Source organism: Alligator mississippiensis, chromosome 11 (genome assembly GCF_030867095.1).
Source record: "Alligator mississippiensis isolate rAllMis1 chromosome 11, rAllMis1, whole genome shotgun sequence".
NCBI lineage: Eukaryota > Metazoa > Chordata > Crocodylia > Alligatoridae > Alligator > Alligator mississippiensis.
Window position 1 is genome coordinate 14,549,196 of NC_081834.1, and position 21,031 is coordinate 14,570,226.

The 21,031-nt window shown below is 44.5% G+C and overlaps 1 protein-coding gene across 1 annotated transcript in view; it reads left to right on the forward strand.

The window, feature by feature from the left end:
• The window catches only part of ABHD2 (abhydrolase domain containing 2, acylglycerol lipase), a 62,964-nt gene that overhangs the window by 10,302 nt on the left and 31,631 nt on the right, over positions 1 to 21,031 (forward strand). Inside the window, exons 2-3 of the mRNA XM_006263810.4 lie at positions 2,503 to 2,592; positions 5,040 to 5,240. Of these exons, the coding sequence (XP_006263872.1) occupies positions 5,047 to 5,240 (194 nt within the window). The 5' untranslated portion in view covers positions 2,503 to 2,592; positions 5,040 to 5,046. The remainder of the gene's footprint in view (positions 1 to 2,502; positions 2,593 to 5,039; positions 5,241 to 21,031) is intronic.

Consider the following 21,031-nt stretch of genomic DNA (forward strand, 5'->3'; position numbering starts at 1 on the left):
ACCCTTGATTTATTGAATATAATTATCTTGTGTTGTGAGGAGTGAGGTGAATAAGACTCAACTAACTCAAAAACTAATACATTTTTTTTCTCCTAAGCAAAATGCATTCTAGAAAAGAAGTAAGCCTATTAAATGAGGTTTATGAAATCAGCAGCTCAGCCATTTTCAAAAGTTCAACAAAGATTTTGAAACATAACAAAGAGGAGGTATGGAGAAGTGGGCAGGCAGTAATTACCTCTATAAAGTGGTTGATAAATTAGTTGAGGGGGAATGCGGTGAAATGTGCTTAGTAGGGAAGTAGAATGACAGTCATTAATAGCTTCTGTGCTTTGTGCAAACTCCAGTCCTCCTTCACCTGAACTCTCAGACAGACGTTCTGCAGAGGTTAAGCGCAGGGAAGGACTCCAGCATAAGGCTTCCCCTGGGTATTTAAAATGCTTTTGATTCTATCTGGCACCTGTTGTGTGTTTTCCAAAAAGATTCAGAAATTGGGAAGCAAAATCTTGTCTCAGTCCATTTGATTTGATTCGCACAAAACTGAGGAAGAGCATGATGAGAACTGGGGTCAATTATCCACATTTTTCAAACTACATGTTCAATACACATAGCTCTAAATGTGTCTTCTGAGAGCTTAGGCTCTTAGACATGGGTGTTACTAGTAATTTAATATGCAGAAAATCTTCAAACTAATTTCTGGCAACCAAATGCTGCCATAGTCCCATTACTCCATGTGGAAGGTGCTGCTTGACAACCTTCATTCAGGTGAAGACCTGGGTAAATGGATGAAACTTCTGCTGTGCAAGTCTGAGGTGTCCCTAGCTTGTAAAGCAGCTATCTAAGGAGCTGACTGTTGTTGAACTGCACTCAATTAGGAAAAAGCTAAGAACTAGAGGGATAACAGTTGGTACTAATGTTTCAAGAAATAATGTTAAAAGAGTAATCCAGCCCACTTGCAAGTAACTATTTAACTGCGAACTGAAAGCAGGTATACTGAATGGCATCTTCAAATAACTCAAAGCTAATGCACATAGGTCATGATTTATACATGGACTAGGTTGTAGTTCAGTCCATCAGGGGTAGAACAAAGCTGGTGGACAAGTTGGGCAGAAGTGAATACATTTTTTAATGTAGTAAACCATATGAATTTTTCTTTTGGGTTGTTCTAAATATGAACCATATCACAGTGTGACAGTCCTCTTAGTCAGTCAGATGTAAGGATACAACAATGAATCATGGATGGTGACTAATAAAATGCTAACAACTGATTATGCCTGGTTTATATTTAAAACTTCTGTACTAATAAAACGAATGCAGTAAACAGCAAACCAGCTAAAGTTGCAGCTGATAATAAACCACAAAGTGATGGGAAGCTAAAAAACACTGGGTATAAATATAGTAATTTAGAAACACAATTAAGTGCACCCTGCACAGGAAATGTGGACTGCTAACTCTCTTCTGTGAGAGTTTGAGCTCTGAGGGATCAGTGCAGTCCAGAAATAAGCAGACAGGGCAGCCAGACCACATCACTGACTGATTTGGTCTTTCTCCTCCTCCTTCCTCTTTTCCTTAATCTCCTTTGCAGAGAGACTAAGCAGGGGGCTTGGAAATGGGAAGGAGAATGAAGCTCTTTAGAAGCTTGGATTCCAAATGCATTTCTGTGTAGAGGATCTGAAGTGCTAATAGTGAAACACCAGTGACTGTTTGCATCCACTGGTGTTACAGGCCTGAAGCTACATCCATTTCACTTGCCTTAATGAAATATCAGAAAGTTTTTTGCCTTGAGCACTGGGGTGTGTGTATGTGCTAAAGCTAATAAATAGGCATATTTGAGCCTCTGCTGTCACCATGTTGTTGATGAGGGATAGGCTGGAACTTATGATTCCCAAAGTGGGAGCCAAAGAACTTCATAAACAAGCTTCCATCTGTTAAAGTAAACAGTTTCTTGGTTAAGCCTCTGATAAAGCAATGGAAACTATTTTTTTTTCAGTCTCACAGTTTAGTGCTTCCATAATGTTGGTGCCACACGATGTATGGAACACGGAGAAGAGCCAAGCTGTATTAATACTATCTCTTTGCAATGGCAGGAAATGCAGGGGATGTGTACAATCCGTGCACAACATGACTTCTTTGCAAGATGGTGACCATATGTCTGTATTATCAAGAGCAAGGCTGGCTCAGACTAGAAAAGTGCTTGCTTCTGTGCTAATGTGCATGATGCTAAAGTCAAAGTAGGAGCTGTCTCTTGGCTTGTACTGTTGAAGAGTTGCTACCCAGGGTAGATTAATTAATGAAACTATTTTGCACGTTGGCAAAAGGCTTCCATGAATCGGATGTATGAAAGGGTATAACAGGTCACCATGACTTTCATACGCCAGCTAATTCACAATTATCTTTTTGCCTTGCAGATGTTCTTGTCTGCAGTGGGACCTGTGCTTTTTTTTTGGGCTGCATATCTCTTCTTTACAGTCACTTCCAGTAATCTAATCTTTGGCTTTATTTTAGGGCAATTCAACTGGAACATTGACCCAAGCACTGAAACTTGGATCTTTAAAGACTTAGTATATTCCTAGCCTTGAAGACCAAGTGACACTGGTAAGTTTTTTGTTCCCTCCCTCCCCCACCCCCCCAAATCTCAGTTTACTTGGATGAATTAATGTATGCCATGGAGGGGGAGGGCTAAGGAAAAATTGCCCACTTCTCTGGCAGTGCTAAAAAGGATGATTAATGCAAGGGCAGCTACCTGCAGCCCTAGAGAGGCAAATGGTAATGCTCATTTGTACAGTGGAGACTAGATTAAATTTAGAAGCTAATACAGGGGCAGCATGAATGTCGCGTGCTCCCAAAGGCTGGGGGGGGGGGCACGGCGAGCTCCTGCAGGTGGCGGCAGGAGCATGGTGGTGGCAAGTGGGGAGCTCCCACAGGTGGCTGCTGTGTTGTCGGGCAGGGGGTGAGCAGCGATCACGGACTGCCTGCAGACACTGCCAGCAGTGTTGGCGGCAAGGCAAAAAGGGGGGTGGCAAGCGACTACCCCCCGCATGCGCCGTCGGCAGTGTCAGCAGCGCCTTTCCACAGGGGGTGCACCACCACACTCAGGGTGGTGCATGTGCACCTGCATGCACCCCCTATGCATTGCCAGTGAGGGGCATGCAAACTCCAGCCTATGAGCCAGATCGGGCCCATGGTGAACTCGGTTTCCCAGCAACCTCTGTTTGTGTCGCTGCTGCCAGTTTTTATGGAGACCCCGGTGGTGACAGTGCCATGATAGCATGGGGATAGGTTTCCATGGAGACCAGCACTGGCAGGGGGTATGGCTGGGCAGGGATCTTGCTGCGGTGGCAGCGTGGTCCAGATCCAGGGCAGAGCTGTGATCCACTACTTGTGTACCCTGGGCAGGGCCATGCAGGCAGTGGATTGCATCTCTGCCCTGGCTCCAGACCACACTTTCACCACTGCAAGATCCCAGCCCTGGCCCCAGTGCAGCTCCTTACCCAGCCACTTGCCCTGCCAGAGCTGCTGGGGCCAGTCTCCGTGGAAACCCTGGCCCTTGCTGTCACAGCCACACCACTACTGGGGTCTCAATGGAAATTATACAGGCAAGGGGTGCTGGGAAATGAAGTCCGACTGCCAGCCGGAACCACCATTTTGCACCTCCCTCCTTCTCCCCCCCCCCCCCCCCCAAGCTAACATACTTAAGATGAAAGAAGAGCAAGTGGTCTTTGTGTGTCTTTGCATAATCTTGTCTTTAGAAAGTTCTTAGTGGACCCTGGGTGTTTGACCCTAGTCTGTCCTTGGTCTCTAAACTGCAGTAAGATGAAATGAAAAGTACCCAGCTTGGTGAGAGTTTGATAGAAAAGAGCCTTTGGTATCAGAAAAGGCATCTGCTTGCTGCTAGATTTCCTGCAATTTCCAATGAAGTGGATGGCGCTGATTGTGTCCAGAGATATAATACAGGTCTGCATGGGCAGTAGGTCTGACAGTTCATTACCAAACAGCCAGAAGGGGTGTTCACTTTAATCTTTCTTAATTGAAGCTAAGTGCAAGAAAAGAGTTGGGTCTTGCTCTTTGGCTTAGCAGTGTCTGCCTGCCCAAACATGGTTTTGCTATGAATAAACAAATGAATGGGACTCTTTTCTTTTAACCTGAAATTCTGCCCAAGACTTCTCTGTTGGGTTTTAGCCCATGACTTCTAGGGTGATAAGTAGGGCTGTGTGAAATTTCGCTGCCGTTTTGTTTCAACACTGTTTTGACCCACTTCAAGGTCAAAACAGCAAAGTCGAAACAAAACAAAACAAAGCTAGTCAACGTTTTGACCATAGCGCTGAGGATGGAAGTCAGTTTAGCTGTGCTGACTCCCCGTCCCTGGTCAATCTAGAGAAACGTTGAAACAGCCTCACTATTTCGACAAAGCAAAATGGAACAGCTGTTTCGAATAGAACTGAAATTCAATACAAAATGCTGTTCTTTCGAAACTCGAGGCAAAATGGAACGGTGCCATTTCGCACAGCCCTAGTGATAAGTTCCATTAGAAATGCCCACAAGAAATATTGCAGTGTCCATATCCTCAAGCAATATGAAGCATTTGGTTTGGTTGCAATAATTTTGGTTCCACAGCACACTCCATAGAAGTAGGGCTTATGTTACAGTGAGAGTACGATGGTTTCTTGTCTCTTCCTATAGCTCAGCAATGTTCATCTTTTTAAATGAGCTGGGCATTCATTGCAAGATTCCCAAAATAGTGTCTTCTGTGTTTGATACTAAAGAAGCCCATCTCATTTAAATTGTAATTCAACACTTGCTGGGAATAAATCTCCCTTCCTATCTGATCAGAGTGTCTATTTCCCACAGTGCATAGAGTGGTATGAGAACACTTCTGAGCATTTCTAAATATTGCTTGTCTGAGTTGAATCCTTCGTGACAACAAAGTCTTCCTAACAGCAGTGTGGTCAGTGTAGTTCTGTAGTTTACACTTGCAAGGCTTTTCTGTATGGATATGTCAGTTCATTCCCATAAGTTTAAATGTCACTGTCATCTGCTTTCAGGTTCAAAATGAGTGCCATGCTGGAAACCCCCGAGCTGCCGGCAGTGTTTGATGGGGTGAAGCTGGCTGCAGTTGCTGCTGTTCTCTACATTATTGTTCGCTGCTTGAATCTAAAGAGCCCAACTGCCCCTCCGGATCTCATTTACCAGGACACTGCACTGTCCCGCTTTCTGCTCAAATCCTGCCCGCTGCTGACCAAAGAGTGAGTGATTTAACGCAACTATATCACAATCTGTTTTATGTTGTGGAAACTAGAACTAAGCTTAGTTCTCCCTCCACCAGCTGTACCAGAGTGGCAGAAGATGCATTTAAACCTGGGTATAAATAGTTGGTAGGGTAGTCTCTTGAGATGTAGAACTAAAGAGTCAAGTGGATGGCTCAGTCTTTATTTACAACTCGGCAGGGGTTTTTTTTGGTTTTTGTCGTACTCAGGGGACCTCCAGGCTTCATTGCACTATAGAGATGCATGACAGAGCAACCTGTGACCCACAGAACTTAATCTAAATTGTTAACATCAGAACCCTGGCTTGATGCAATTTTCCTCATGGCGGTGCATTGTTTGTTGTGGAGGGCATTAGTGAGCTGGCATGTATTCCCAGTACTCTTCCTGCTTTTGAAGAACATGTAGCACTGAGGGAAATACAGTGATAGTTGGAACTTGGTGGAGCTATAGGGAATTGCAGGACACTCAGACACTTCTAAAACCTACTGGGAGAGCTCTCCAATCCATTTATCAAAGTGCCTGTAGCTGTCATTCCATGATTAGTGAAACAATCAATATTGAGCACAGCAGATCTCTTTTGCAGCAATCTAATAAGAAAGTAATGACATGCTGGCTCTTGGCAGCCCTTCTTGGAATGAAAGGCTTGTAAATTAGCATCTCTTAGCCTTATGGGGTCATTCCTGCACTTGATCAAACTAACCCTTGACCTACTTCTTTCTTGTTGAAAGTTACGTTGACTTTGCAGGCAGCAGAGAAGTTGGAGTGAATGCTTACTGTTGATGTGTTGCCTTGAGAGAGAATAAAACTCGACCATAACATGTAAGAAACATTTTAAGGAAACTAGCTTCATATAAAGCTTTCAGAGTAGTTGCAAGCAAGAAACGGAAATACCTTGTGGTTCCTCATTTAAAATACTGTATTCATCAAGGCATTCATCAGGTTAGAGCCTGAATTATAACAATCTAACCTGAAGCCTTTTTCGGGCATAAAAGTTGTCAAACTCTTTTTATAATAACTGTAAAATTACTTGTACTCAAATGGGTCTTAAGGCCCTAGACAAGACTAGGAGAAGGAGGCCACTCATTGACCTAGACGCTGAACAAATGCATAGTAAGATGTGTGAGTAGGATCATATTTAGGTAGAATAGTGTCCGATCCCACCCTACATATGTCCTTGAAATTGGCGTTTAATGCACCTACCTTTGTTATGTGCCATTGTCATCTTAGCCTTAAGATTCAGTCACAAAAATACCCTGAGGAGGAGGACACTTTTAAAATGATTTTTCAGGCACCTGAGTAGGGTAGGACAAGGTTTTGCCTGACATGCCTAACAAGCATGAGAGGAAGAAGGTATTTATTCTAATTTTTCAGCAGGGGAGCAGCATTCCCTTCCTAATATGGCTTGTTTGAAGTCAAGTCTGTGACAGAGCTGGGCACTGCACCCACATCCCATTTTGGTATCTGAGCAGTGAAGGCATCCAACCTTTCCCCGATTCACAAGGAGCATTCTTGAGATGGTCCCAGCTGGTCAAGTACAGGATCTTTAACAGACTATGGCCTCTTAATGTTTATATCCTGGAAATAAACACTCTAGGATTAGATGGTCTGCTTTAGTGACTGATTCACATGCAGAGGATTACACTGATTAGCACTGATTACACTGATAAAGTGCTCTGAGGAACTTTAATAGTGACTTACAGCTAGATCTAATAAAAGACTAAAGGGAAGTATACAACACAAAACAGTGCTGGGCAGAAGCACTCTGAGGTAGCTGTGCATGCTACTCCTGCAGCTGGAAGCATGATGGCTATGGCTGTGTGCCTGAATGTACAAGCCCTGTTTCTCAGGAGAATGGCTCACTCACCAGGGAGGTTGGGCTCCCAGTCCCTGCCCACATAACTAGTTATGCATTTCCCAGTAAAGCACTGCTGGATTTAAATAAAACAGAACCTTCTCATCTTCCCCCAATCAGTGAGCACCCTAATCACTAGACTGCAGCATCTGGTTCCCTTTTGAGTTCTCTTCTTGGACTCGAGCCTTATGTGCTCTGTTCTGCAGTGTCCCAGATTCGGTAGGGAAGGTGGACAGCTGCCCCCCTCCGCTTGCTGCCTGCCCTGGGATTGAGCCATGTGGGTTTGAACCTCCTCAGGCTGAAAAGGGTCATAAGTGCCCTATCCACTAAACATTTAGGAAGGCACTACAGGTGCATCTGAATGAAAAGAATGATCCTGCTACATTTTTTAGGAAGGAATGGAGCTAGGCACCTACCTTAGGGAGACAGGGGGAGGAGTTCAGATGCACCCCTTTAGCGCTTGGCATCTCCTGTCGGGTAGCTTTAGATGCTTCCTTCTCTGCGCAGGCTTTCTGACTGCTCTTCTGAGGCACCGCACTGTGCCCATGTGCTGTGTGAGGAGCAGAAGTGCTTGATTCTTGAGATTTGGATTCCACTGGAAACCAGGAGCCTGTAAGGTAGATACTACAATACCTGCCTTGGGGCACCAGAGTTTCTTGGTCTGTGTCTACATCCGCAATTACAGTGCCTGAAATAAAATGTGGAGCTTATTGCTCCAGAGTTAATTACTCCTGGGTTCACCATCTAAATGTGTGCCCAGGAGCAATTAACACAGGAGCAACAAGCTCCGCAGTTTATTCAGGCACAGCATGTGGAGCCTAGGTAGAGTAGTCCTGGCTGGCACCCCCACCCCTTCCCCTTCCTGGCTCAGTGTGCTGTAGAGGAACTAGCTAGGTCACAAGGGAACTTCAGTGCAGGGTTAGAAGTGCAGCCCTGCACTGAAGCACCCTTGTGCCCCAGTCAGCCAGGCAGCATCTACTCATTTTCCTCTGCAGCAGAATAGCACTTGTATCTACAAGTGCTATCATGTTGTGGAATAAATTAATTTAGTCCAGCCTAATAAGTGTGCATGTGTAGATGCCAAGATGGTTCACTGTGCAGCTAATTGGTCAACTGCACAGTAAACATCTCATGTAAATGAGCCCTTGTTGGATATATTCCTTAAGCTCTTTGCTTTCCTCTGGAGTGCTGAGGCCCTGATAAATGTACTTAGTGCAGGCTGGTGCAAGGGACAATGGGCCTTCCATTGGTGACTTCACCTTCATTGTTGAGCTCTACATGTTTTATCAAAATTGGCATTTCTGCAGCGCTCAAAGCTTTCAGATTTTAGAAACTTTCAGAATCTAAACTTCAGCCCCACCACGAGAGAGCAAAATGCAGGTTATTGATACTGCAGTGCCTGAAGGTGCATTCCTGTTGCACAGTAACGTACAATTCAGCAAAACATGGAAGTAAATCTTGTAGAGCTTAGATTCTGTGTCAGCATAGTGTGCCGTATCAGTCTGCTGGCTTATTCTTATCAAAAAGCTCACAAGGGCAAAACTCACCATTACCTCACTGGTCTGACCTGAGAGATGTAGGGGTTAGAGGTGGGACTCTCAGCATATAACTAGAATAGGAGGTATGGCAGCCTATCCCTTTCCTTTTGGATGGGGCAGTATACATCTATAACATTTTTTTTTTTCCCCTAAATTTTCATTAACAGTGTCAAAGAAATCCACTTGTCTTCCTGTACTTCCCATTTCTAGAGATTAATAGGAAACCAATGTATTTAAATTCTGTGCACATCGTTTGTATGGCTAATTAGCAAAAAAAAAATTTTTTTGCAGAAACAGCTTGCAACCGTATTTCATTGAAGTATCTTGTAAGGCTTGATTACATGCTAATTGTTCATGGTGTAAAGGAAACTGATTATGCAGCTTTTTTTCCCTTCGAGCGTGAATGTGAAATAAATGCCACCACATCTCCTCTTCTGCTGCATCTATACTCAGCTTTGTGTTAAACCTCTACATAGCTATAATTTGAAAATCACCCTCTGGCTTCTGGATTTGACTGTCTACAACCTGTTTACTTTGTGTATTGGAGTACATTGTTCTGTCACAGCCCTACCTTTCAAGCAAGGGAGCTGCTAGCAGTGGGGAGTTTCCAGGATGCGAACACCGGTTCTCAGAAACTCTGCCAGCTTCTGCAGCCATGTTGGAAATGTCAGAACTGGCTTCTGAATGCTTGACCTGGTATTTCCTGGCCTTAACCTGCCTCTTGAATGTTTTCTGTTGATTGTTGCGATTACCTTAACTGCTACGGGTTTGGGAGGCGTCCACTCGTGGCTATGCTCCTAATTCAAACTCCGGCTGAAGACCTCAAACTCTTGGAGTTTCTATGAGATGTGCCATTCCCAGTGGCACCTGATACTTTGGGATTGCACCGCATTCTACCTGGAACATTTTAATTTCATTTTAGTTCCCATCCCTTGTGGTTCATGAAACCACAAACCTGGTTGTCAACATAATCATTTCATTCAGTAATCCAACTGGTGCTCAGTAAATAATTAAACTTCAGAGTCTCTTACTGTCTCAAATGTTGCCTGCTGAATGCCAGTACTGCTTGTAGCAAGTTCCCTAAATACCTTTTTATGAGTAGCCCTTCACAGTCACTTTTGGATTTCTTTTTCAAACCTTGACGATTACATGTGATGTCTCTTTAGATTCTTCCTCTCTCCTTTGCCATGTTCTCATTTTCCAGCTCTCCTTTGGTTAATCAAGTAGAAAAGCTGCGACAACTGACTTTTTTTCATGGTGTCCACTAGGCTCTAAACTTCACATTCTTACAAATAACACTGTCCTTTGTAGCTTGTCTGTCCTCATCTGTAACTGTCAGTACTCTTAAGCACTTTGGCATGGTCCCTGTCAGTCACTGCCTTCACCAGCCTCCAATTTAGTTTGGTGCAGATAAGTCTGCCACCTGCCCCTCTTGTTCCTTTAGATCTGTAGAATTGGCTTTCTTGGTGGATGCATGCTTCCCTGAAACAACTCATCCTGTCTATTGTGCCTTTCTGGGCTATGCTTTCCTGACTCTTCCCAATCTGTTTCCTGTGCTAAGCACGTATCAGTTTTCTTTGGCTTCTCAAAGGTGCTGGTGACAACTACAGATACACAGGAGATCCATTTTCATTCTCCCCTCCTTCCCCTCCCCCCCCCCCCACCCAAGACTTCCAGGATTTAAGACTGCAGATAGATTTCATTTTGTCAAGTTAAGATGCATGACTCCATAAAAGCCTTTTAGTAAATAGTGAGCTCTTCTAGCCTTAGTTTTTCTTACTCTTTATTCTTTTGTTTATTGTTTATACTAAATAACTATGCTGCTGGGGACTAGCATGCTGTTGCATACTGTCCTGTTTTGTCCTTTGGCCGCCTCTGCCTTCCCAAAACTAGCTAATAGCAAGTTATCTAATGTCCTTCTCCATCCATTCACTAACCGTTTAAGGAATAAATGAAAATATGTAGCATCTTACCCTAGACAAATCACTTCATCCGAACAAACTGGAAGGAAGTTTCATGCTTTATGTAGCATCGGGTTTAATTAAGTAAACAAGTAGTAAAGCAGAGATGCTAACTATCAAGCTGTGCACCATGGGTTTGCTGATTGAATCAAGGGTTGTGGACCTCTACCCTCCCCCTGCTTCATGATCTAAAAAGCCAGTGCTGAATGTCATTCCATGTAACTGGTACAACAGCCTTACAGCCTACTGCTTTGGCTAGAAATCATTTTCTCCCGACTTCTGTTCTAAAGATGCCTTTTATGAAAGACATCGGCTAGATGAAACAACCTTACTAGACTTTGGAGGCAGAGGCCCAGCCAAAAAGGGCTTTCTGCCATTCTAGATGGCTCTAACTGACCAGCTTCTGCAGACTAAAGTAGACTTCTGGTGTCTGCATTACTGGCTCCTTCTTTTTCCAGGAAGGCTCAGTGGAAATATGAAGCTCCCTGAATAGCTTTCATTTGGCTGTTGCATATTTGTACTTGGTATCAGATTCAACAGGCCAGCTGAGCTGCTACAGAAAAGCTACTGCTAAATATTTTAGGGGCTTTCAAGGTTGCTGGTTTTAAGATGATTTCAAGGGAATTGAAATCAATTGATAAGCTACATCTCCACTTAAGTAGGAGCAAAGACGACTTGTAAAGCTTCCCAAATCAGTCCGGAGAGAGAATGCTAAGTATCCTAAACTTTGAAACGCTCTTCTCCTCCCCCCCCCTCCCCCGCCCACCTCTAACCCCATCCTGAAAGAACAAGGAATGTAACAGCATCCCAGTCAAACGGGTGTTGGCTGGCCTCTCCTTGACTCTACATGCTTGGTATAACCTTGTGCAAGGCCTGTAGCCTCTTTGCTTCTTTCTGCATCTGTACACCCAAGCAGACACCTCAGAGGTGATGTAAGGGTAAACTGCTTGGGAATCTGTTTAAGTGGAACAGTTGAAATAGGCGGTACACAAAGTACATGGTACTTCTACAGCAGGAAGCCTTTCTGTTGCTGAACTTTGACTTCACATGTCTGAGGCTTGGAACAACGATGCTTGCTATGAAAAATAGAGCCATTTCTGTGTGCTTTGTTTGAGCTGCTTATACAGCTGTTGCTCCTTTTAAATTCCTATAATTTGGGTAGCTCTGCATGCTCTGAAAACAATAATCCCTTCTGCACAAGCCTTGCAAACTTAATCTGCAAGTGCTTGTTAGCATTGGTTGTATTCATGCGGCACTGTTATGCAACATGCTTGCCTATAAATTCTCTTCCCAGAATGCCACGTTTACTGCACCAGTGCCTGACACGAGGGGCTAGACTGGGCTTCTATGATAAAACGGTCTCGGGTGCTAAAATAGCCTCGCAAATCCTAATGATAGTTACATAATGGGGCGTACAGCATTTAGCCCGTTCAGACAGGTAATCAGGTTAAACTGTGTGTACGTATCTGACATGACATGAAGCAGTTGGTACAGTAGATAACCAACAATCCTAGACTTTCTTGTTGGCTTTGAATTGTAGAGTCCAGCTGTTGAAATGCATTGATGTCCATGACAAAGCAAGGTTACATGAAAGTTATTTATAGGGACAGCTACTAGAAGTTGTAATGGGCTCCCTCAGTTGTCTGCCTCTATTGGTCACAGTAGGACACTGTGGAGTAGATCTCTGCAAAACCCTGAGCTTGTTGTAATGAGCTAGATCAAAAGCCTGCTGATAAACTGTCCTGACCCTGTTTCCATTCTAAGGCTAGCTGGCAAACAGGGTTTACATTTTAGCAGCAGCAGCAAAAAAAATAATTAAAAAAAAAAAGAGGTTTCTGAATTGAGCAGAGCAAGGACTTGAACCAGTTTTGCACTCTATAGTCCTCCAACTGCTGGACTGCTGGCTGTTCACATATAGGATTTTTTTCAGTCCCTTATTCCATTCTTCCATCCTGGATCCAAGAAGTCTTTCGAATGAAAATTCAATGTCAGCTATATGTTTCTGCATATATTCTGCAGGAGTATGGCCCAGCCAGCCATACTCGGTCATTTGTAGGCTTGGACTGAGAGTTGGCAGTCTGGGTCTTGCACTAGTAGTCAGCACTGGGAGTTTAAGGCATTTTTACACAGGCCCCGGAGGGGGGAGGGTCATTAGGGGCTCTGAGAGCTCCTGTAATTAAAGTGCCTGCAGTGTCTCATGTATCAGTCTCCCCGCGCTTCAAAATGGCGGTGAGAGCACTTTAACTAAAGCTCATTCAACGATTTTTAGATAAAGCGCCCCCGCCAGCATTTTGAAGCGCGGGGACGCTGATGCACGAGACATGGTGGCTGGCTGGAGCATGCTAATTAGCATGCTCCAGTACACTCGATTAATCGAGTCTGATCTGATGTGCTGTTGCTATTACGGCATGTCGGAGCAGGCTCCTGGCATGTATATAGGCACCCTTAATTACTTGCTGGAAAGTTCTGAAGTTGACTTGCAGTCACGGGCTGCTGCCATTGTAGACTTCATTGGTTTTAGTGCTGCTGCTTAGTGTTGCTTCTTGGGCCCTTGTGTGAAAGGAGGAATAAGAGCTTTGTGCTTTTCCAGTGGGCTGTTTCTGCATTTCTTCGTCTACAAATATTGTGAATACCCTAGTATAGAAGAGACTTACTAGCGTGGGACAAACACTACAGGAGTTTGTTTAGACAAGAGACTGAGAAGCTGCTTCAATATGTCTCTCTTTGTTTGGTTTATACTAGGGCAAAATTTTGGAAAGCTAAAAGGAGCCTTTGTCACTTCCTTGGATTCAGTAGCACAGTTTTTGGGCAAGCGTCTTGCTACTGTCCCCATTGGAAGACCACCCAGACTGTGTGTTTGCAGTGTGCTGTAGAGCACTTCAGTATTACAGCTGAGCTCTTCTCATGGTAGGGCTTAAAGTAGATGAGTCTTTTAGTACTGACTTCTACACAAAGATGAAAGAGCTGTCTGACAAGTCTGTCTGCAGCTGCACCTGTTTTTATAACCCTAAAAGCAAGGCAAAGAATTGAACCATTCTCTAGGTGTAAAATATCTAGACAATTTCTCTGCCTTGTATCCTGCAGTACTTTTTTTGCCTTTACCGGTTGCTTGTTTCTAACGGGCTGGAAAAGCACCTGCCCAGGTACATGCCGTTCTGCTTTGTTTGCACGTTAAAGGCTTTGCAAGAGCATCTCTCTGTGGTGGCTGTTAGTCATTCAAAACTCTAGCTTTTCATCTATAAGGGTCTCAGCCTCAATTAAAACGAAAAAAAAAAAATTCCAGTGATATCTTTCTAGCTCCTATGCTATTTGAGAATTTTTTTTTTTCTGTCTAGTGGAGTTAATGTTTCCTGTGATGGGGTGCTACTCCACGCAGCTTTTCCACCTAGTAATGCTGAGACTGGGGAAGTGGCTTTAGCTGCTTGGAAGGTGAGGATGTTAGCATCTTGGGAGCAGTTAATATTGCCTATTTTTCCTGCTTGCGCGACATCCAGCATCAGCGTTAATAAACGGTGCATAGCAGGGAGGCTTCTTTCTGCTGTGTTACAAATAGTAAAAGCTGAAGGTCAGACAAATTCTATAAATAAAGATGTGTGCTCCTAGTATTGTCCTTGGCAGCCCTAAATCATCTTTCATCACAGGACTTTGTGTTCTTGGTTCTCAAGGATTTAAAAGAAAGGAGGAAAAAAAACGTCTATCACTCAGAGAAACAGACAGCGTAACCGTTCGCTGCCAGGCCTTCTGAAGTACATTTGTCAGCATCTGAGGGAACAGCGAGCCCGCAGATCTACAGTAGGCCAGTTGCAAGTACACTTATGGGACTATCTGTAAACATTTGTTCCACACAGTGTAATTTCTTTTGTGGCTAGGGATCATACTCCACTCTTGCTAGGGTTCACTAAAAGATTTGCTGTCTACATGGCTTCTTTTTTTTTTTTCCCCACCTGATGGCTCGAGGAAAGACAAACTTGTTGCTTTCCACTGGCTCTGAGATTCGGGTTTGAAATTTCCAACCCCACAGTCTGTCTCTTACAGCCTCTTGTAGACTTATTACTTCATGCAAGTCAAGGTCTGCATTCATTTTCTAGCTACTTTAGCTTACATTGTATCTTGTAATTGGCCACATTTGTGTGTTTTTAAAAAAAAAAAAAAAAAACCCAAAAAACAAAAACACCCCCCCCCACCAATTTGATATTTAGGGATAAATAAGTATCACCATCCCTGTTTTTAAAACTAGATCAATAACCTTTATCAACTAAATCTCCTTTAATTTGCTGCTTTTCTATAACATGTGTGTGACCTCCACTGAAGCATTCAGTTTCTGGATTTTGAGCTATTATCTAATCCAAGTCTTTGTATCCATATCCAGAATATAAACTGTTGCCTCTCTTGATGCAAAAGAAGCCACAGTCATTTCATCTTCTCCCAGGTGGAAACCTGATGTTAGTTCATTGTTATCGAATAGCTTCTGGTCTCACAATTTTATGGGACTTTGATCTTTTTTTTCCCCTTGTCTTTGGTGTCTAAGTCTCCCAAGATCACAGTAATAAATGCAGCAATAACTACAAAAACAGTACTGATATTACTCCCCATTTTTTAACTACACAGAATCAATTTTCAGTCCTTATGATAAGGGACAGCAGCAGTGTTTAGGTTTTTACTGAAGACGCAACTGATCCATCATTCACTAGCTTTAGCACCTTGAGGCTTGCCACTGTTTTGTAATGTTTGTAATAGTTCTCTACCACTGCTGACCAAGGGTCCAAGGATGGAGCCAAACCATTTTAGTTGTACTGGATCGGAGGCAAATCATGTAGAATGCAAATAGGAGTTTAAAAGAACTTGTTTAAGTTTGTAGCCCCCCTTAGTCACTGAAGCCAGGAGTCACCACCATAAATGAACTTTCAGCTGCTGATCCAAGTCATCCAGGGGTTTTAATTGTACTAAGCAACAGATCTGTCTGCTTGCCATCCAAGTGATGGATTCAGCTTTCTAACCTTGTAAATTAGTGAAAGATCTCTTCCTTGGCAGCTTCTCTTATTTGAAATTGATCTTTTTAGCTGCTTTTTTGACTAGTTGGAGCTGAAATTTTAAATAGGGCTTAAACCTACTAAATTCCAAGACTTTTCTTTCAAGTGGTCTGCAGCATTTTACTCGGCATCCTGGGTCCTGTTGGAGCCTGGGTGCTTAAGGAATTTTGTAGGAGTTGTTTTTTCCCCTTTTGTTTGGCTTTGTCATCACAAGGCCGTTTGAACAAGGGTGAAAAGCCATTGCCTGCAAGTTGGGAGTGAGTATTTATATCTCTTGCAGTACTGTTAGCTGGACGGTGGCTATTGCATGTAATGGGAGTCCGAAGCAAGTAACCCAAACTGCAGATGCTTTCTCATGTTTTGTTAATCTAGATATCTTTATTTCTAGGAGAAGAAACAAATCTCTGCCTCAAACCTGTATACCCTGCTCATTCAAGGCTAGTAAGTGCTCAGTCTAGCATCTAGCAATAGACACACAAATCACACATGACTAAAGCCAAGATGTCATTGCCTTAGGCCATTGGAAGCCAACCTTTTTTCTACGGGTACTGCTCTGATCCCCTTCCCCTGCTCCCTCTGCTACTCTGCTACTCTGCTTCTTGCCCTGCCCCATCTGCAGCTGTGGTTTCTGTGGCTTTCCCTATTTGCCACTGCTCTGCCAGTCCCCTCCCTGATCTGCCATGTGCCACACAGAGGCCCATGCCACTTGTCATGCATGGCACCCCTTCCCTAGACAAAGCACTGGTATTTGAGTACAGCTCATATCTAATGGATATTCTGAAAATTTGAATGCCTTGTATACTTTATTAAGGTAACTCTTGTTTGCTTCAGATTGCATTAGAAGGGGATCTCCGACTATCCCGAGATCAAGCCCTGACTTCTAGTGTCCTTGGTGCCAGGATTAGGACTTTTTGTAGAACCTCAGACCTTCACTTTAAGAGGTGGACACAGAATGTTATGAAAATGTCCTGCAAGCTGTCTTTGGGCTCATTACTCTGACCATGCCTGTAGAACAGGGGTCGGCAACCACTGGCACGCGTGCTGAGTGTGGCACGCCAGGCCATTTTGCTTGGCAAACTGCGGCCAGCCCCAGCTCCGGGAAGCTGCTGCCAGCGACGGAGCCCGGGCTGCTCCAAACAGAGCTTGCAGCATCCCAGCTGTGTGCTGGGAGCAGCTTGGGATCCTGGCTGGCAGCAGCAGCTCCCCAGAGCCAGGGCGGCTGCAGCCAGGAAGCTCCAAACAGCTGTGCTGGGGTCCGGCACCAGCTCTGCACTGGCGCGTGCAGGTGCACCTCGGAGCAGGCGGTGGAGGCGGGGCCTGAGGCAGCGCAGCCCTGGACTCTCCCCCGCTCCTGGTACGGAGATGACCAGCCCAGCGCAGCTGTTTGGAGCCAGCCCAAGTTCTAGCAGTGGGCTGGCTCCAAACAGCTGTGCCGGGCTCGTCATCTCCGTGCCAGGAGCGGGGGAGAGACCGGGGCTGCGCTGCCTCAGGCCCCACCCCCACTGCCTGCTCCGAGGCGCGCCTGCACGTACCGGTGCGGAGCTGGTGCCGGACCCCGGCACAGCTGTTTGGAGCTTCCTGGCTGCAGCCGCCCCGGCTCTGGAGAGCTGCTGCCAGCTGGGATCCCGGGCTGCTCCCAGCACACAGCTGGGATGTTGCAAGCCCTGCTCGGAGCAGCCTGAGCTCCAGCAGGTACCCAGAGCCAGGGTAGCTGTTGGCAGCCACAGAGCCTGGGCTGGGGGGGAAAGGGCAATAGGGCTGGGGGAAGGGGCAGTAGAGCTGGGGGACAGGGGCTGTGGGTGAGGGGGCAAGGGGCAGTAGGGCACAAGCAGGGCATCCTGCCATGTACCCCTTGCCCTCATTTTGTTTTTCTGCCATGCCAGCACTCCGGCACCTTCTGAGGTAGGCTTTATGGTGTTTTTCGGCACTGTGGCCAAAAAACATTGCCTACCTCTGCTGTAGAACCTCTTGACCCCTGCCTTGCATCCTTTTAATCAGCTCCTTTTGTTGCTATAATAGCTCACTGCACTTGTGCAGTGCAAGGTATGTCTGTATAAAACCAATCTTAAGGGCCTTGTGAAGCAGACTGCCATTTTGGGTGTGCCCCTGTGAAGATCAGTGGTTCCGTAATGATTCTGTTGACTCTTATAAATCTCTAAAGGCAGTCATATGGATCTGCTCCTTGGGAATAAAGCCAAGCTGACATCCATGACCTGGGTGACAGGATCAGCAATTAGAAGCACCATTTAGGTGGGGAGGAAGAAGTAGAATTTAAACTTGAATATTTAAAAAGTTATTTAACTCTGATAGTGAAAAGGCACTCGCGGTGTTCCAGCTTTGCTGCCTCTCCATGAAGTATTGTGATTGTGACCAGTGCAGGGTCATCACATCTATTACACTGAGCTCCTGGCTAAGTGATCAACAGCTGTAAACTGAACTGCATGTAAAAGAGGGAAGAAGCATAAGCTGTCTTTTAGGTTGGGGGGGGGGGGGGGGTTTGCCTCAAGAAGGTAACAGTCTGTCAACAGTTGGGCAAAGCAGAAGAACAATTTCTTCACCCCACCCTTTCATTTCCCCCTCCCACAACCAAACAAAGTGTTAAGACCTCTTGGGTAGATGAATTGGCAGACTCTGCCTGGTAGAGTGTTCTACTGCTTAGCGCTGTCCTTTCCAAGCTTGGAGAGAGGTGAAGTACAAACAGAGCGATTTCTTCTGTCAGACAGCTCATCATCCAGAATAAACTGGAGTCAGTCTGTTGGAACTGATCCCAGTCCCGTAGAAAAATCCAGAGGTCACAAAGGCATGGAGTGCAGTTTATTCAGGAGCGTTAGTACCTTTTGTTTAGTACCACAGGTTCAGTAGTATTGACATTTCAGCTCTCTCCATTCATGGACAAACTGTTAAAGTTAAACCAGTGAGATGCAGCTTGATGCTAAGGTATCTCTTTCATTGATATTTAAATTATTTAAACGAATCCTTCGGGTAACACGAGATCCAGAAAGAAAGTGGCCATGTTTCTGTTAGTTCCTTGGTCAAAAATTTAGCCAGGCTTATTTTATGCTTGTTACAAACAGATGTGTTTTAGTGTAGGGCTATAGCAAAATGCAGTATGTTGCTCTTTAAATATGTAATTGAAGCTAAAATGTAAGCTAAACCACTTGTTCATACCAACATTAAGGAATGAATCAAATGCTCCTTGAGAAGACAGTCACTGAAGATAAGCGCTCCATTGAGAACTTAGTCTGTCTTCCTGGCAGAACCAAACTTCTGCCTTTGGTTTTTGGTGGAGACTTCTTATATGTCTCCCTTTGATAGCTTTGTGTTAACTCCTTGACATCTTTTTGGCTCTGACTGTGGGGCCTAGTCTGTGCTGACCTCTTTAGGATTTAGATTCATCTGGGTCCCTTTTTGAAGACGGTTCTGGTAAAGTGGGGTGTTTTTTTGGGGTGGGGGGCAGAGTTTAAGAACACAGGCACACACCTCTCTTGCATGCATTAGGTTAACGTTAGCAGACAAGGTTCTTTGGGTAAATGTGACACCTTTTATTAGACCAACTAAATAGTTGGAAAAAAAATGTTCTTTACAAGCTTTCGGGCACAAACACCCTTCTTCAGGCATAGGAGAGTCTGCTGTTGGTTTGGGTGCTCTCCTGGGTAGATTAGAAGCCAATATGCAAAAATACAAGTCTGTGAAAATGCAAATGCTTGATAGACAATAGGTGGGAGGAGGGGGAAGGGAGGGATGTTAGCCTGGTGAAAGAAAGAAAGAAAGCTGTAGAGGTTACCTGGGGTTCTCAGATGGCAGGCAGGTTATAATGTGCCATAAATCCAGTGTCTGTATTTAGTCCATGTTTTTTTGTGTCTGGAAGATCTATGAAGTGACGTTTGTAGGCTCATCTATGGAAGGTTTTTTGTAAGCTTTCAAAGAAGAAATGTTGTCTAACTATTTAGCTGGTCTGATACAGGGGTTGGCAATGTTTTTTGGGCAGAGTGCCAAAAACACCACAGCTTTAAGATGTTGACATGGCAGGAGAGCCACGAGGGGCCTGATCGTTGTTGCGGCCATGTAGCCCCGGCCCCTTCCCCACCCAGAGGCACACATCAAGCAAAATGCCTTCAAGTGCCACACTCTGGCACCCATGCTGGGGGTTGTCTACCCCTGTTTGCCCAAAGAACCTTGTCTGTTGATGTCCTTAGACCAGCACGACTACAACCAATAACCCTGAAACATGGTAGATTAACATCTGCTTTCTGGAAGGCGCTGGGATATCCTGGCAATGAGTGTAGCAACCTACATGGACAATGCATAATATTTAAACTTCAAATAAGAGTTGCAAGCAAAATGCATTTCCCAAAAGCAATTGCAAAGTAAAGCACCACTTAACATGGGTTGACAATGATACTACAGCCTGAAACTCTTCTACAAAAGCAGTGTAACTGAATTTATCTTAAGTGCTGCCAGAGCTGGACTTTTGTTTCTAATCAGCCATCTGGTTATTTGTGGCTTGCATACCAGCTCATTAGGGTTTCAAATAAACTCTATCCATATATGTACCCTGCGCAAGGAATTGCATGAGGCTCATTCATTACAATGAAGAATGAGTTCAAGCAGTTTGTGGCATTTATAGTGTGGGATTGCACAACAAATCATTGTGAATGATTTTTCATTTGGTTCCATTTATCTTGACAAACATGTCTCCATGACCCAGCTTCCTTCCTTACCCATGGTCTGAGGCTGCTGAAACCTTTCTCTTCCCAAGCACATAGTTGCTGAAAAATCTTAACGTGCCTGGCATTTTGCAAACTGCTGCTGGCAGTCCCCCAGCCCCAGTGCATATTTGCACATATAAAGATGCCTCGCTAGTAAAAGATAAATGCTATTAGCTCTCTTGAAGCCTCTTTTAAAAGCTTATAATTGGCTGATGGATTTCCATAAAATACACAAAGGGATGACTTGCGTGGTTACAAGGCAACAGTTTTTCTAAACAAAGTAGTTAGTCTCTCACGCTCTGTGACCTATAGAAGTAGATATTACTTCTGAAGAATCTATTTTTGGCCTTCTCCAAGTCTGCTTGCGTGAACAATTTTTGGTTTGGGGTTTCCTTTGAACTTGTCTTTCTGGTCCTGTGCTGAAAGCAAGGAATGGAGAGAGAGGATGGAAACAGAGGAGAATGGCCAAACTTGTATCTAAACCAGATTGGCGCTCCTGAGAGGGGGGAGAAGAGTGATTTCTCTTGTTGGTAAGCAGCAGGGCCACGTTCTTGTTTATAGTCTAGGACTGCCAAAGAGCAAGGAGTTCAGTGACTTGCTTTGTTCTGAGAACAGTTCTTACATCAGGTAAGATATGTGGGATTCTAGCATTTGCCCTCTTCAGGCTGTTGTGTTTTGTG